This window comes from Durio zibethinus, chromosome 6 (assembly GCF_047325235.1).
Source record: "Durio zibethinus cultivar Kanyao isolate XHJ-2024 chromosome 6, ASM4732523v1, whole genome shotgun sequence".
Lineage (NCBI taxonomy): Eukaryota > Viridiplantae > Streptophyta > Magnoliopsida > Malvales > Malvaceae > Durio > Durio zibethinus.
In genome coordinates, this window is record NC_143167.1 from 2,531,595 (window position 1) to 2,547,363 (window position 15,769).

Below are 15,769 nucleotides of genomic sequence, written 5' to 3' on the forward strand. Positions count from 1 at the left end.
AAATTATAGTATAAGATGATATGCTTCTTTTAAAATCAAACTTAATTTACCAACCTAATAAACTAGTACCACAAAATAATTCTTTACAAGATTTTTTTTGTATTTATTATAATTTTAATTACTGTAATTTAGATTTAAATTATTCCAAAAAAGACATTTTTTTTTTCAATTAATATTAAGGATAAAGCTTAACAAGATTAACAAGCTATAGATAAAATGTTCCCATTTGACAAGCCAACTATTGGAGCTTTTGGTAATTTAATCATGAAATTTGCTGGATGCCAAAAGGATGTTCGACCAACCATGATTTATATATTGCTAACATTAGTAATGTATTAAAAAAACAACTGCTGTATTAAACAAATTTTTTTTCTTTTTTTAAGGAGTGGTAAACAAATTGCTGACTAACATATTAAAGAGGAACAACATGTTATATAAAAACTTGTAAAATATTTTTCACATAAATCATATTAAAGAGACTATTTAGTTCGAGATTATAAGAATAAAAATATGTTTGGATAGATTATATTAATAGAAATCTTTGTATAATTTAAGATTTATATTATTTTTATTTTTTATTTATATATCTTAAATATGTTTTTAAACTCGATCTTATTATAATATTATTTTTTTTAATATAAATAAAAAAATTTTATTTATAAAAAATTAATTCAGGCAAGTCAATATATATTACACTAAAATAGAACAAAGAAAATCCAGTTTTAAATTTTGAATTTTTTTTAAAAAATATTTGATATAATTAATAAAAAAATACCTTAGAATTAGTCTTTTATTAGTAAGTTCTTCACTTTATAGTTACAAGTCCTAGTTTTAATTTAGAAATAAAAAATAATAATAATAATATAATAACAAATGGTATAAAAAGTATAAATATTACGTGTCAAAATTTAAATTTTAAATTCATACGATTTTAAAATTTATACATATATTCGTTCGACATCACAAATTAATTTATTTATTATGATTAATACTCTTATGATATATTATTTATTTTAATATTTTTAATTTCATAATTTTATCTTATAAAAATTATTTTAAAAAAAATAATGTAAACTCTTTTATACCGTAATAACTTTTTTTTTATACCCATACGAAATTCATAATTTTTTCTTAAATCCGTGCCATAAGGACATCGCTACAATGTAAATTAATTAATAATTTAATTTTTAAGTTCCCCCACCCCATTGGCGAAAACAAAGTCCCCAACCCCCAAACGCAACAAAAACCAGGTGTAACTTTTTCTCTCGTCTCTCTTACTCTATAAAACTTTATTAAAAAAAAAAAAAAAACCTTTCCTTCTCGCTGTTTTCTCTCTCTGTGATAGAAGATCACTGATTATCAACCAAAACAAATCAGGTAAGTTTCTAACCCTAACATTTTCTTGTCGAAATTTGACATTTTTTGTTGTTGGGTTGTTATTATTTTTCATAAAAATAATTACTTGATGACAAAATTTTGTACAGTTAGTTTCTTTTATCTTGGGTTTATGGTTTTTTCTCCTTCTCGGCTTTGATCTTGGAATGTTAAATTATCATTCCTTACAAAAAAAAGAGTATTTTTTACCCTTAAATTGATAACTTTTTTTGTTTGTTTGAGTTTATGGTCGAATGTGATCAGGAAATTTTCTCTTGTAATATGCAGATCAAGAAATTATATGAAATGGCTTGACTTTTTTTTCTTAGCAGATAGTAAAAATGTTATCGTTTTAAATGCAAATTTTAATTTTTGGTTAATTGGGTATTTCTGTTCACTATGTAATTTGGCGGTTCTGTTGTTATTTTAAAGTCATTTGCATTTTGGGTTTTAGAAAAGATGTGATGGATCAGGGTTGGTGAAATGGTTTGAGCTCAAATGTGGAAAACCATAAAGGAGCGATTCTGGAGAGTGAAAACAGTATAATAAATAGCATAATTTATGACAGTTTTTATTTAAGAGTTAATAGTTTTGACAAACATTCTTAGTTAAAATTTTTGACGTAAATTGCATTCTAAGAGTAAATTATGGTCATAACATGCTTGAACTATGTAATTGGTTTTAAAAGTTTGAAATTTTAATCATTGGCTGAGTTAATGCGACAACTAATATGGTGACTTGCTTGAACAGTGTGGTAAGTTTTTGGATTTGATTTTATTTGCATTATCTTACAAAATAAATGAGAATTGCAATTTCTGTTCTAGGTTTCTTTTCTTGCTGCCTAAAATGCTTTGAATTTATTATATTAGTCTAATCTGAAGCACCCTTTTGAAATATAAAGTGTTGCAGATCTTTTGTTCGTATTTTGATGCTTTTTTGTTATATATTTTGAAGCTCGAAACATCATACTGATCAGAGGCCAAGCTTGGTTGAAGATTAGAGTTGCTTTGCTTTGGTGATCTTGAAGAATGCCCCCATTTGCTCCTGAAGGTGCTTATGGGAGATAACTGTTCTTGTGGGCATCTAAACTTTTAAATCAAGTGCAAGAGAACATACTGATATGGGCACCATGCACCGCAGGTTAGGATTTATTGTTTACATATTAATTAGTATCTTTCACTATTAGAAATTAGTGGCATAAGTAATTGTTTTGAACCTTACATCATTCTTATATGTCTTGAATTGCCAAACTTTCTTGGCTTATCGCTTATGATAACAAATTTCCAGGGCCCCTTTTACTAAACTATTTCAATGCTTTGCAGTGGAGTTTTAAAGAAAACAAATGATAGTGCGAGGCTCATTATAACAACAATTCTTGGAGTTGTTTTTGGGTTTTTTATTGGTGTTTCATTTCCATCAGTTTCCCTTTACCAGGTATGTTTGCCTTCATTTCTATCTATCTATGTTGCAGTAGGTCTATCTTCCATAAAATTTGTTTTCAATATCTGCAGATTCACTTACCTTCAAGCCTTAGATCATCTCTTGATGTACCCACGTCCAATGACCAAGAATTCTTTATAGTCAGATCTCCTGAAACAACTGGGGTCAATGTTCCTAAGGTGCCTGTCTACTTACTCTCCATCCCCTTTTTTCTTATAATGTTTTGATATTTGTAAGGGTAAGGCATTTTATTGATATTTGTCAGTTATATATTTTTTTAAATTATCAGGGAGAGTTTTGTTTGCAGCTAGAGTCTTATTTATCTGTTTTCTAGCTTCTTGTGTGGAGCAAGGCTCTTTGTTCACAATTACAGCGTGGTGCTTGGTTTTGATCCAATTTAGTAATTGTTTTCTGCTTCTGTGTTTTCCCAGATATATGTTCCAACAAATCCTCGTGGTGCAGAATTATTACCTCCAGGAATTGTTGTTCCAGAATCTGACCTTTACCTGCGCAGATTATGGGGTGAACCTAGTGAGGTATGATACATAAGTACTCTTTACATTCAAACATCATAATGCTGGTGCTTTATTAATGCCATCTAAGTATATGGTTGGAACAGGCTGGAACTTTCTTTTTCTTTTAACATCTTTGCTGACTAGGAACTTAACATGCAGCTTATCATGTTGTTTCCACTAGAAAAGTTCTGATGCATGAAGGCTGTTTTGGCACTATATCACTATCATTTTCAGCTTTGAAACATACACCATGCCATGTGCTAAAATATACCTCCATTTGTCTTATGACTCTTGGTTAATAGGTGTCTCTTATCGTGATTTTCCTTAAATCTGCAGGATCTGAAGAAGAAACCAAAGTATTTAGTGACATTTACAGTTGGTATTAATCAGATGAATAATATTGATAAATGTGTTAAAAAGGTTAGATAATGGGATCATTCCATCTTTGCTTTTTAGTTTTTTTTCCTGTTCTGGTTTCCTGACCTTCTAACACTTCTGTATTCTTACATGTTGAGTTAGTTTTCTGAGGATTTCCAAATTTTACTTTTTCATTATGATGGCCGGACAACTGAATGGGACCAATTTGAGTGGTCAAAGAACGCAATCCATGTTAGTGTGAGGAAGCAAACGAAATGGTAAGTATTGTAGTGTTCTGAATGGTTCAAAATTTCTATCTTTCCAGATCCTTTTCGTTAGAGGGAGTTCTTTAATGGTACGCCTTTGTCTATTCCTTGCATCTCCGAATTCCAATCACTGCTTGTTAGATTAGCTTAGACTTGTTGTCATTCAGGTGGATGATAATTTTGCCGTCAGTTCTTACATTCCTGCTCATATATCTATTTTAGGTGGTATGCAAAAAGGTTTTTGCATCCAGATGTTGTTGCTGCTTATGAATATATTTTCATCTGGGATGAAGATCTGGGAGTGGAACACTTCAATGCAGAGAGGTTTCTCTTTTCAACCAGTTATACTTTTCACTTAATTTCAACACGTTTATGTTTCTTTCTAATTTTCTCTGCACAAGTTACCAGATACATGGAACTGGTCAAGAAACATGGTCTGGAGATCTCACAACCTGGTTTGGAGCCCAATAATGGACTGACATGGCAGATGACAAAGAGGAGAGGTGACCAAGAAGTTCACAAGTACTCTCTTTCTCTCTCTCTCTCTCTCTTGGCTTATCAACGGGCAATTATTTTACCAATCATAAAAAATCATGTTTCTTTTTTCTCTGAAGTTCTGCATTTTGACTTGGTTCACAGGTTGGTTACTGATGAGAAACCAGGCTGGTGTAGTGATCCATATTTGCCACCATGTGCTGCGTATGCCCTCTCCCTCTCTCCCTCTCTCTCTCTCTCTCTCTCTCTCTCTCTCTCTCTCACACACACACACACACACACACACACACACACAGACAATGTATCTTGCAAATTTTTAGCAAGGTTGTCATTCTTGTAAATTATAAATTCAAAAATTTACATAATATGTTACTGAGCATTTTCAAAAGGGCCAGAGATCATTATTTTAGACTGACTGCAAATTATGAAAATTTGGAATCATGTCTGTATGGAGAATCATATTTAGCAATGCATGAGCATTATCTCTGATTTGCATATTTGTAATGCACTTCACTGTTAATGTTCTTTCAACTGGATGCCCTCCTTTTCCCTGAGTGCATTTAACAATGTTTGCTTTTTTTCAGTTTTGTGGAAATTATGGCTCCTGTATTTTCTCGGGAAGCTTGGCGATGTGTATGGTATATGATTCAGGTAAAGTGTGCTTAAGGATTTTGTGGACTTTGGCCACATTGTTTAGAATATTTACATGCTCACAGATTAACTGACTAGATAGGTTACTTAAATCGAAAGAGAACTGTTAATAGATGGACTCTTTATTAGTTCCTAAATGAGGTTATCTAGGAAAAATAAAATTATGAACTGGCTCATATACCAGCACCTTTTAGGATGAGTTCCCTCCATTCTCAACTTCTCAGATGATGGAAGGAAAACAAAGATATGGATTAGGAGCATACAACTCTGTTTGATAGAAATTTACTTAGTAACTTGGTTCAATTTCTTTAGCTCCTTCATTTTTTTATACTACCAAAATGCTTAACTGATCATTTTCTTGTAGAATGATTTGGTGCATGGATGGGGATTGGATTTTGCCCTCAGAAGATGTGTTGAGGTCGGTTGTTTCTGTCTCTTTTTGCCATTTCCTTTTCAATGTTGACTGCTCTTTGGGGAACACAATAAGAACCTGTGGAAATCTTTGCTAGATGGAGAATCAGAGCATTTTAATATACTTCAGAATTACGAACTCTTTATGGAAATTCTTCTTTGGAAAAATTAGCAACATTTGAATGCATTATTATGACAACGACATGCAGAAAGAATCAAAGGGGCTAGTTTGCAAAAATTGTTAGAACTAGTGAGATTGATTTTGTTTTCAACTATTTAACAACATGCCAAGCTGCCTTCTCTTAACACACCCTGTGAAAAGTGAGAGCTTCATGTTTACTGTCTCAGTCTGGCTTCTTATTTAATATTGTATTAAATTACTATTTTCTTCTCCACAGCCTGCACATGAAAAAATTGGTGTGGTAGATTCACAGTGGATTATTCATCAAGTAATTCCTTCTCTTGGGAGCCAGGTTGGTCATTATCAGCTTGCCAGATATTTTGGCTATCTTATAACGCTGAATGATGTTGTGGCACATATTCTCATAAAGAAAGTTTCGTTAAATGTTTTATGTGAATTATTAATTATATGAATATAGCTTTTTATCTATATCTAGTGGTATGGGTGGTAAGCATGGAACTGGATCCCAGGGTTATTTTGAGTTGTTTGATTGAAGTTTGACCGAATAACTCTTTTTTCCGCTTGTTGGAACAATTTCACCTAGCACTTCCCTTTCAACTTTGACGTTATCTCATGTTGTTGCAATGTTCTTGCTCTTCATTCATACTCAACATTTTTGTCATTGCCTTCCTGATTATAATCTCATTACTATGAGTTCTGTCCAATTTCAGGGCATGCCGGAGGATGGTAAAGCTCCTTGGGAAGGGGTATGCATATATATGAATTCTGACATCATAAATGTTGCTTAGATTTGAAACTTCTCTTTGTAAAAAGAAAATATTAAATCTCTAAGCCGACTCACTTCTTTCTTTCTTTTCCATTCACAGGTTAGAACAAGGTGCAAAAATGAGTGGTCTATGTTTCAGAATCGTCTCGCGAGTGCAGACAAGGCATACCTTGCTCAGCTAGGAAAGGGATAATTGTTTTATATCTTTTTCCCCAACCCCTCCCTCATTGTCACCCCCATTTGTACATGTACCATCTCACCTGATGTTTTTTAGGGTTCTGTTTGAGTGACAATTTTGCTGGAAGAGGCTGGACTCATTTCCCTTGGCCGCATTTTTTCTATCTTAAGATTTCTACCGTTATATTAAGGGAGAGAAATTTTGTATCTTGTCTTCCTCGTGAGTTATTGATTTTTCTTATTGCTTCATGTCATGTCCTCTAAAGAACAATGGTGGTGTCTTTCCTCAAAGTTAGCGCATGATTGAGTCTTTCTTCATGTCATGTCCTCTATTTTGCTAAACAGGTGCCTCTTAATCCTCCAATTAGTTCGAGAATCCGAAATTCATGTCAAAAAAAGAAAACAAGTTACATACCAACAATGGACAAATGGAGTATGCTAATCAGTTCTCTAAAGATTTATATAATTTTTATGACAAAAGTATTGGTAGTAACTTTTTTTTCTCTAGCTAGCATTGCTAATGTAAAATTTACTATGATTTTTTCCTTTTTGGTAATATTATTAGGGGTAGTAACTTTCACAAATACCGAACCTTGATTGACAGAAAAAAAAAAAAAAAAAAAAAAAGGAAATTTTCTCCTGACCAACTGGATTGTAAGGCGTGGATTTATCAATTCTACAAGAAGTTTCTCCTGTGACCTTAAAGATTTGAAGCTATGCCCTTCAGACATCTTTTGCATTAGATTTCAATAATTAATCAACCCTCAGGAGTTCAGTTAAGTCATTGTTGTCATGAAAGAAGGATATTGAACGCATCAAAACTCAAAGAACACAAAATAATTGTAAAACCAAAGTCAAAATTATAGTAGAGATTTATCAAGGCAGGGAGGAGCTTTCAGCTGATTTCATCAATACTTCATTTCTGCATCAGACTCGAATGATAAAGTAACGGTAAATGGAAGCAACTGTTTTCTTTTTATTATTATTATTTTCTTGACCCTTGATATTAATTTATCATTTGTTTAAAACGACAGCAGACGAAAAAAAAGAGAAAAGGTTTGTCATGTAACGGCCGAATATTGATTTGTCCATTGCTGCTGCATTGACATTTGAACCTCTTTTATTCTTGAAGCTGAAGAATTTTTTTTCCTGAACGAAAAAAGCAGCAACTCCACTACATGTCACGCCCATAAGCAAGTAGTAAAACTGATTTCCCTAGGATCTGACGCTGAAACTGAGCAAGTTCCTTGTGATCTGCCTCATCTCTACTTTGAAAGAAAGACAATAGCAAAGCATTGATACTTCAACTGAACTCCCACTGTTAGCATTGATAATCTGCTATTACAATGAATCATTCCCTCAGCTTCTTTGAAGGAAGTTGAGCCATATATTTATACCCAATACAGCCTAATAGATGTAATGTTATATATAATATTCAATTATTCATCTCATCATTAAAATACCCTTCATTAAATAAATGCCCAAATGTCAGCAGAATTTTCTCATTGTTGGTATTGGTCCAACCTCGGGGAGATTACCATGGAGGAATTTAATAATGTGTGAAAGGTTTTTCCTAATTTGCCTGGTTGGTGATGGTAATGCTTAAAGGAAGCCAAGGAAAAGCCTTGTTTAGGGGTGAAAATGAACCCTTTTTTTTTTTCTCACCAAACTCCAATTGCTTTGAGGATGGCAAGCCTTTTTTGCTTGCATTGGCAGGTACCTCACATATAAGAAAATGTTCGTCTTACCTTCCTGGCTTGTGGGACAAGGCTTAAGAATATAGGCGAGCAGGTTGATTAGCTACAGCCTAGATGGTTTGGAAGACCTCTTGGACCGTGACACTGATCGTAACCACTAAATTTGAAAGCTCAAACATCAATCATCAGTTTGACCAAGACTGATCTTCACCATTGTTTTTTTTTTTTTTTTTAATTTTTGAGACAGCGAAATGTATTAAACCAAAGAATCACAGCCATAATTTGGTGAAATTGTGTAAAGAAAATGAAAATAATGAAGAAGATAGAAAAAGGAAGTTTACTCTGTCATCTCAAAGGCTTTTTAAAATTTTGACTGTCTCTCCTTGCTTAAATTGATCGTTAGCTTCCTTCTGGAAGAACAAAAAATGCTACTTAAAAATTGAAACAGCGTTAGGCACCAACCCCTCTTAGCAATCTAACATAAAAAGCCTGCTTAAAAACCTATATTCTCATACAAGCCACATTCAACTCTCTCTCTCTCTCTCTCTCTCTCCAAGCTTTTGCAGCTCAAAAATCTCTCTCAAGTCTCCTCTTTAGCCCCCTGGGTACTGTTGATTTTCGCCATTGCTGCTTGTTGTAACTTGGGGCACTTGCTCTCTGGTGATTTTATGGGAGTTGTAGGAGCCCTCTATCAATAATCTTGTAAACTAACTCGTACTCTTTCAAAGGTCTCCCTCTTTGTTTACTCTCATTATCCTTTTTTTTTATCTAAGGTGGAATCTGTTTGATTAAACTAAGTTTAGTTTTCATTCTTTGAATCTTTTCAGGGCTCCTAAAACTCCCAAGTTATCTACTTCTTTGCAAGGTAACATTTATATATGTCTTAAATTTGCTTTCTCTTTTCTGCATAGACATCCATTTCATCCGAAGTAAAAGATAGACTCTTGTGTTTTGTTAGCTTCTGAAACATGCAACCCTGGAAAGCTTTCTTCAATGTACAGTTCAAAAATGTTTTAAGAATCTATTTCCATAATTATGCCAGTTTTGTTTGTATCTGATAAGAGTGAAAAATCTTTGGAGAAATAAAGCATTTGTGAGTAGTTTTATCTGTTAGAAATTTGTGTTAAAATCAAGCCATTTCTGAGATTAGTCTGCCTACTAATATGATGAACTGCATATTTTTAAGCTTTGTGCCAAAGAGAACAATACATCAACATACAACAATTGGCAGTTAACCAACCAGTATTCAGATCCATTTTCCAATTGGTTTGACATTTTATAACGATTAGTATCAATCAAATTGCATTTATTAAGTGCAGCAGTAAGCATCCACTAGCTGTCTTTTCTGATATTTAATTATATTTTGTTTGTTTCACCAAAGATGGGAGAGATGTCAAGCTTCCAATTGGGTGTTATCGGTGCCCTGTTTCTTTCAGTTGCATCATCTGTCTCTATTGTCATATGCAACAAAGCTTTGATGAGCAATCTTGGATTCCCTTTTGGTAATTTGTCCATTCCTTCTTTATAGAAGAAATTTTTATTCCTTACTTGAAACAGCAATCCCCATTATTATATCAGAAGAGGAGTAAACTATTATTTACAACATTGAGTTGATTTTCTTTAACCCTCTTTCTCCTTTTTGGTGCAGCTACAACACTCACTAGCTGGCATCTCATGGTAACATTTTGCACCCTTCATGCGGCGCAACGCTTCAGTCTGTTTGAGAATAAATCAATTGACATGAAGACTGTGATGCTCTTTGGCATCCTCAATGGTGTTTCCATTGGACTTCTCAACTTGAGCCTTGGATTTAACTCCATTGGATTCTATCAGGTGGACTTCATTTTTGCAAACATTATTACATGTTATTGGAAATCTATTTCAAAGGTATTGGTTGTGTCCTCATTCTTTGTGGTGCCTTATTTGGCAGATGACAAAACTTGCAATCATACCATTCACTGTATTATTGGAAACAATCTTCCTAAAAAAGCAATTCAGGTTTTTTTTAATATTTTCACACAGCCATTAGTTCTGATAATTGAGCATTTTGAGATTCAAAGCTAACCAGAACTTTTTGTTCTACTCTGTGCAGCCAAAAGATAAAGCTGTCCCTCTTTCTTTTACTTGTTGGAGTTAGCATTGCCTCTGTAACGGATCTCCAACTCAATTTTGTTGGGACAATCCTTTCTCTCCTTGCCATCGTCACCACATGTGTTGGGCAAATTGTATCCTTTTACTCTCATTGCTTACTTTTTATAATTGGTTTCCTGGTTTGTTAAAAACTAAGGATGCATGAACTGATCAAGCATTTATATTTCAGAGCCATATTGCAAAGAAACGAAATTTAACATTGAAAAGTGCTTCTCAAATGATCTTGAAAATTCAATTTTGAAGATTTATTCTCAGGGCTTGCTCCATGATATACGTTGGCCAGTTTAGTTGAAAATGCTAGCATTTCAGCACCTTTTTTTTTTCTTGACTTGATGGATATAGCTGACAAACACCATACAGAAGAGGCTCAATGTCTCTTCAACCCAGTTGCTGTACCAGTCAGCTCCATTTCAAGCAGCTATTCTTTTTGTCTCAGGTCCTTTGGTAGATCAGCTCCTCACCAAGCAAAATGTGTTTGCTTACAAATATTCCCCTATAGTCTTGGTACACAACCAAACCTCTATTTCCTCAGCAGATTACACAGATTATCAATGAGATTCCTGATTAACTAATGGCCTTTGAACATTTGCAGGCATTCATCATCCTTTCATGCATTATTTCTGTATCTGTCAACTTTAGCACATTTCTGGTTATTGGTAAAACATCCCCAGTCACATATCAAGTTCTTGGTCACCTCAAGACTTGCCTGGTTCTTACCTTTGGCTATACGCTTCTGCATGACCCTTTTACAGACAGGAACATCATTGGAATCTTGATAGCCATTTTTGGTATGGGTTTGTATTCATATTTTTGCGCCCAAGAGAACAAAAAGAAACAACCTGATCCATTGGGGTCTCAGGTATACATATATACATATAATTATATATTCCTCTCTTCAATTCTCTTTAACTCCCAAGAAAGGTTTGTTTAACAGATTTTTATGTCTTGTTTTTCAGATGAAAGATAAGGATGCAACACCATTTCTGGCCCTCGAGAAAGAAGGCCATGAGGTTAAAAATTCAGACAAGGATTCCCTTGTCTAAAGCAAAACAAGATTTTGTGTCTTAAGTTGTTCTTTCAAACATTTTGTACCTCGAGCGTAAATGACTTCAATTCTTTAAATAAACCCACCCATTTTCCAATTCATCTGCTCTTCCCCCTTTGCAATTGTAGTTTCAAAGTAATTATCAATAAATGTCAAAGAAATAAATCAAAAGATTTTATTTTTTGCCAACAAAGATGAATTTCAATGCTTTAAAGCTGGCTTTACCAACCAACTGCCCGGTGTGCACATGTTTCCAAAGGTGCAGGACTCGTACGTACCGTCCGCGTTAGGAAATTCAGAAGTTTAAAATTATCATCTTAGAAAATTACTTTAAAAGATTATTATTTTATACTAGCTCTTGAACACGCAAGCGAAATATACTAAAATTTTAATAATTAAGATAAATACTAAAATAATAAAAAATCAATACATAGTTATCTTGACGTGTAAAAGAAAAAAATTAATGATTATGCATATTGGTTTTTAAAATAAAAAAAAGAGGCAAGTGTGGTTTTTAATTCTTTTTAAATAAATTAATAATATGATCTGATATCACTTGATTCGTCATACCGACTTAATTAAAAGTTTTATATATAATATAAATATAATTTGTAGAATTTTTAAATTTTACCGAATAATTTGGCATTTAGGTTTGATAAAGTAGGTAAAACGGAATATAATGTGTGGAAAATTATATAAAAGGGTGCATTTAACAACTAATCATATTCCAATGCAATTTTTTTTTATAAAATATTCCGATGCAAGATTTTATTATTATAATAATAACGATGGATGAACTTCCAAAGCTTATTCAAGATTTGCCAAATAATTTTTCTTGTTTTTTGGGGTTATTTTATGTGTATCAGTCCCAGATTCGAAAGTAACGTAAATAGGACAAAATTGTTAGTTGCAGCTGTGAAAATGATGTTTTCCTAAAATCATGATCCAACCTTTGGAATATTACTTTATAATTAAAGTGGCTTTTCTACTAATTCATCAGGGTTAAAGTGATCGAAGTTAAAAAGTTTAATATTTTATTAATAGATTATATAATTATTTATTATATTATTATTTTTTACAAAATTAAAAAAAATTAGAGAAAAATAAATAAATAAATATATGCACACAGTTATGGGTGAATATTTTCAAAATTAATTTGTTAAAGTTTTATGAACAAAAATTAAATAAGAATAAAATATGAAGAGATTTTGGCAAAAAATCAGTAACAAATAAAAAAGATAGTAACAAAATTTGATAATATAAAATACGATATAAAGATTATATTAAAAAAATTTATGAAAATTATAATAAAAATTATATATAAATTTAATAAAATTAAAAATATATATTCATATTTTCATATAAATATATATTACGACATAATTTTTATACAAAATATAATATAATTATATAAATTATTAATATTTTTATAATATAAATACACAATGATTAGATTATGCATAAATTAAATTTATTTGAAATAGAGGAAACATCTTTTTGCAGCCAAAAGAATGAGCGGTGGATTGTGACTTTTGATTTTACATGCAATGCCAATTTGATAAAAATAAGAGTTATTAATTTGATTTTTCACGTTAACCTAATCATATATGGTTTGATGACTCCCCACCACAATTACACTCATGTTCCATTCCTTGTTTTTTAATTTTCCCCCTTTTAAAGGAAGTGTAATTGTTATGCATTTATTATGAATATTATTTATTATAAAAATTAAATATATTAAAAATAATTATTTATAAATTATATATTACGATTTTTTTTGCAAATATAATTAATATGCATTTTATTTTTTAAAATGATTTATATTTTATTATATTGCTACTATATGAATTTTTATTTTGTTAAATTCTTTTAATGATACAACATAATTGTAAAATAAAATTCTTATTTAAATTGTAATCTTAAAAATAAAATATTTTATTAAAAGACATGACTTAATTATTAATAATAAATATCATAATTTATATGATAAAATGTGTATTAGCATTAGTAATGTTCATGATATAAAAAATGTTACTTTCCAAGATTTCTTTTAATGATAGGAACGTAATTTTGAAATAAAAATCAAATATAATGTTTTAAAATTAAATTATAATTTATTAAAAAAATTTGATTCAATTATTATTAACAAATATCAAATTTTATGCGATATTTTTTTTATTTTTAATTTACTTTTAATCCTTCGATCTCCATCTATTTAACTTGTAAAAGCATATTACACATTTAAATTTTTTTAAATTTGTAATTTTCAAAAATCATATCAATATGCAAATCATTTAATCTAATGCTATAAATTTATATGATTTTTTTAATTTTATTTTGAATAATTTTATATAAGCATATTGTAAATTAAAAAGAGAAGTGGAGTCCACATCAAGCAAAATTTATATATTTATTTATGTAACCTTAAAAGATTTTTTTTTTTAAAGATACATGCCAAGTGTCAAGTTCTTATTAAGCAAATGACAAGTAAATAAATAAACGTATAATATAAATTTACCATGTAATTAGCTTTTACATATAAATTTAGATAAATATATAAACAAACTTGAAAATTCCTCTCAACAATACTTTCCCGTGAAGAACACCAAGTTCCACGTGAATATTTTCTTTTCCCTTAAATTTCCTTGGATTTAATTTTTATAGAAAGTAAAAACAAAAAGTAATGGGCTTTTTCAAGTTGCTTAGGAAAAAAAATTAAAAATTATTATATATATATTTTATTATATTAAATTTTCAAAAAAAAATTAATTTTGTTTACTTTTAAAAGTACATAACAAAAAGGAGATTAATTAAAATAGACAAAAAAAAAAAGGCTTTAAGTTTGGCAAAGGTAATGGCAGCGCATGAAGGTTTAGGAAAACGGAGAAATGATTGGATGATTGGTCAGAGAATTGAGAGGCAATGAGGCACGGCCGCCCACATGACAAGTGATAGATGGAGCCCAAAGTTTCTACTTTGTTACTCTTCCCTTTAGAGGATAAAGAGCAGCTGCTTAGCCAGCTTTTCTTTCCTCACGGTTCGTTACCTACAGAATTATACTAACGCCTGTGTTGTGTGATCATTATCTCTTTTTTTTTTTTTTTTTGCCAAAATCAAATTATTAGAATATGTAACCCAATATTTATATGTTTAATATTTTTTAATGCCCACATTTATATGTTTAATTATTCAATGTAAGATCGAAATATATTATTTATTAAAAATAATAACAATTTAAATTGGATTATATTTGATTTTTCAAATAATATATAATATTATAAATTTTTAAAATTTTATTCAAATTTCAATTAATTTTTTTAAATAATCTGATTTGAATTAAATTTTATAATTTTAGTTTGATTTATTTATTTTTAAAATTTAATTTTTTATTTTTCTATATAATATGATATTTAAATCATTTATGTATAAAATAATTATTTTATTTTATAAAAATTAAAAAATATATAATTCAATTTTAATCAATTTTTTTATTTTTTTACATCTTAATCTGAAAATCAAATCAAACTTAATATATAAATTTAATATTTAATTCGAATCGAATAAAATAAACTAATTCAAACCAAATAATAAAATACCAATTCAAATTAAACCAAATACTATAATTTTAAATCATTTTAAAAATTTCAAAATTTTTCTCACCTCAATTATTTTCTCTTTTAAAATGTTTGATGTAACCATCTTCTTTTCTCTATTATTTTCTGCAAATTGCTAAACAAATTTAATTGAATCATGCTCAAACCATTTCAAGAAAATGGGACACAATCTTATCTATGAATGGAGACATATATTTCTATATAAGTTGAAAATTAATAACCACATAAAAGTTTCAAGAATGGTCCTTTTCATTTTATTTCATCTATCATAGAATATGATAATATAGTTTTAATTTTTAGTGGAGCAAGTAGCAACATGTTTTATTTTTTTTATGAACAAAAATTATTTATTTTTAATGTCAATTTCATTAGATGTTAACAAAAATAAGTATGGGGAATTAATTTTGATGTTATTATTAAATAAAGACCACAAAAATCCATCAACACTTAATGCCACAAGAAATGGAAGATACATGCAAATCAATACGATTGTCATTAATTTGTCATCTTTTGGAATCAACCAATCTTTCCCATTCCTTTTCCCCTCCTTTTTAGCTTTACTAAAATCATTAATGAAAACAAATTTTAATAAGAAAAATTATGTACATAAAACTTCACTAATTTGAACATATATTTTTGCACAAAGCAAAGCGTAGTTTGGATATAAA

At 30.3% G+C, this 15,769-nt stretch overlaps 2 protein-coding genes across 3 annotated transcripts; both read left to right on the forward strand.

Moving 5' to 3' along the window:
• The first annotated feature begins 1,199 nt into the window (after nt 1-1,199).
• LOC111285567 (uncharacterized) lies at nt 1,200-6,843 on the forward strand. Its single transcript, XM_022875078.2, has 15 exons — nt 1,200-1,377; nt 2,329-2,514; nt 2,697-2,808; nt 2,886-2,993; nt 3,246-3,350; nt 3,666-3,749; nt 3,849-3,964; nt 4,175-4,276; nt 4,361-4,474; nt 4,592-4,651; nt 5,032-5,098; nt 5,463-5,516; nt 5,908-5,982; nt 6,362-6,397; nt 6,518-6,843. Exons 2-15 carry the CDS (start codon nt 2,495-2,497, stop codon nt 6,608-6,610), a joined length of 1,146 nt encoding a protein of 381 aa, XP_022730813.1. The 5' UTR covers nt 1,200-1,377; nt 2,329-2,494; the 3' UTR covers nt 6,611-6,843.
• Nucleotides 6,844-8,578: 1,735 nt separating this feature from the next.
• On the forward strand, nt 8,579-11,588 carry LOC111285437 (UDP-xylose transporter 1-like). 2 transcript variants are annotated; one of them, XM_089761798.1, is made up of 10 exons: nt 8,751-9,019; nt 9,119-9,156; nt 9,673-9,793; nt 9,940-10,124; nt 10,222-10,289; nt 10,384-10,516; nt 10,785-10,946; nt 11,035-11,098; nt 11,195-11,301; nt 11,399-11,588. In XM_089761798.1, exons 3-10 carry the CDS (start codon nt 9,673-9,675, stop codon nt 11,483-11,485), a joined length of 927 nt encoding a protein of 308 aa, XP_089617924.1. In that variant the 5' UTR covers nt 8,751-9,019; nt 9,119-9,156; the 3' UTR covers nt 11,486-11,588. The 2 variants fall into 2 exon arrangements, with proteins under 2 accessions (XP_022730632.1, XP_089617924.1); XM_022874897.2 differs by having other exon boundaries at nt 8,579-9,019; nt 11,035-11,301.
• Nucleotides 11,589-15,769: the final 4,181 nt, after the last annotated feature.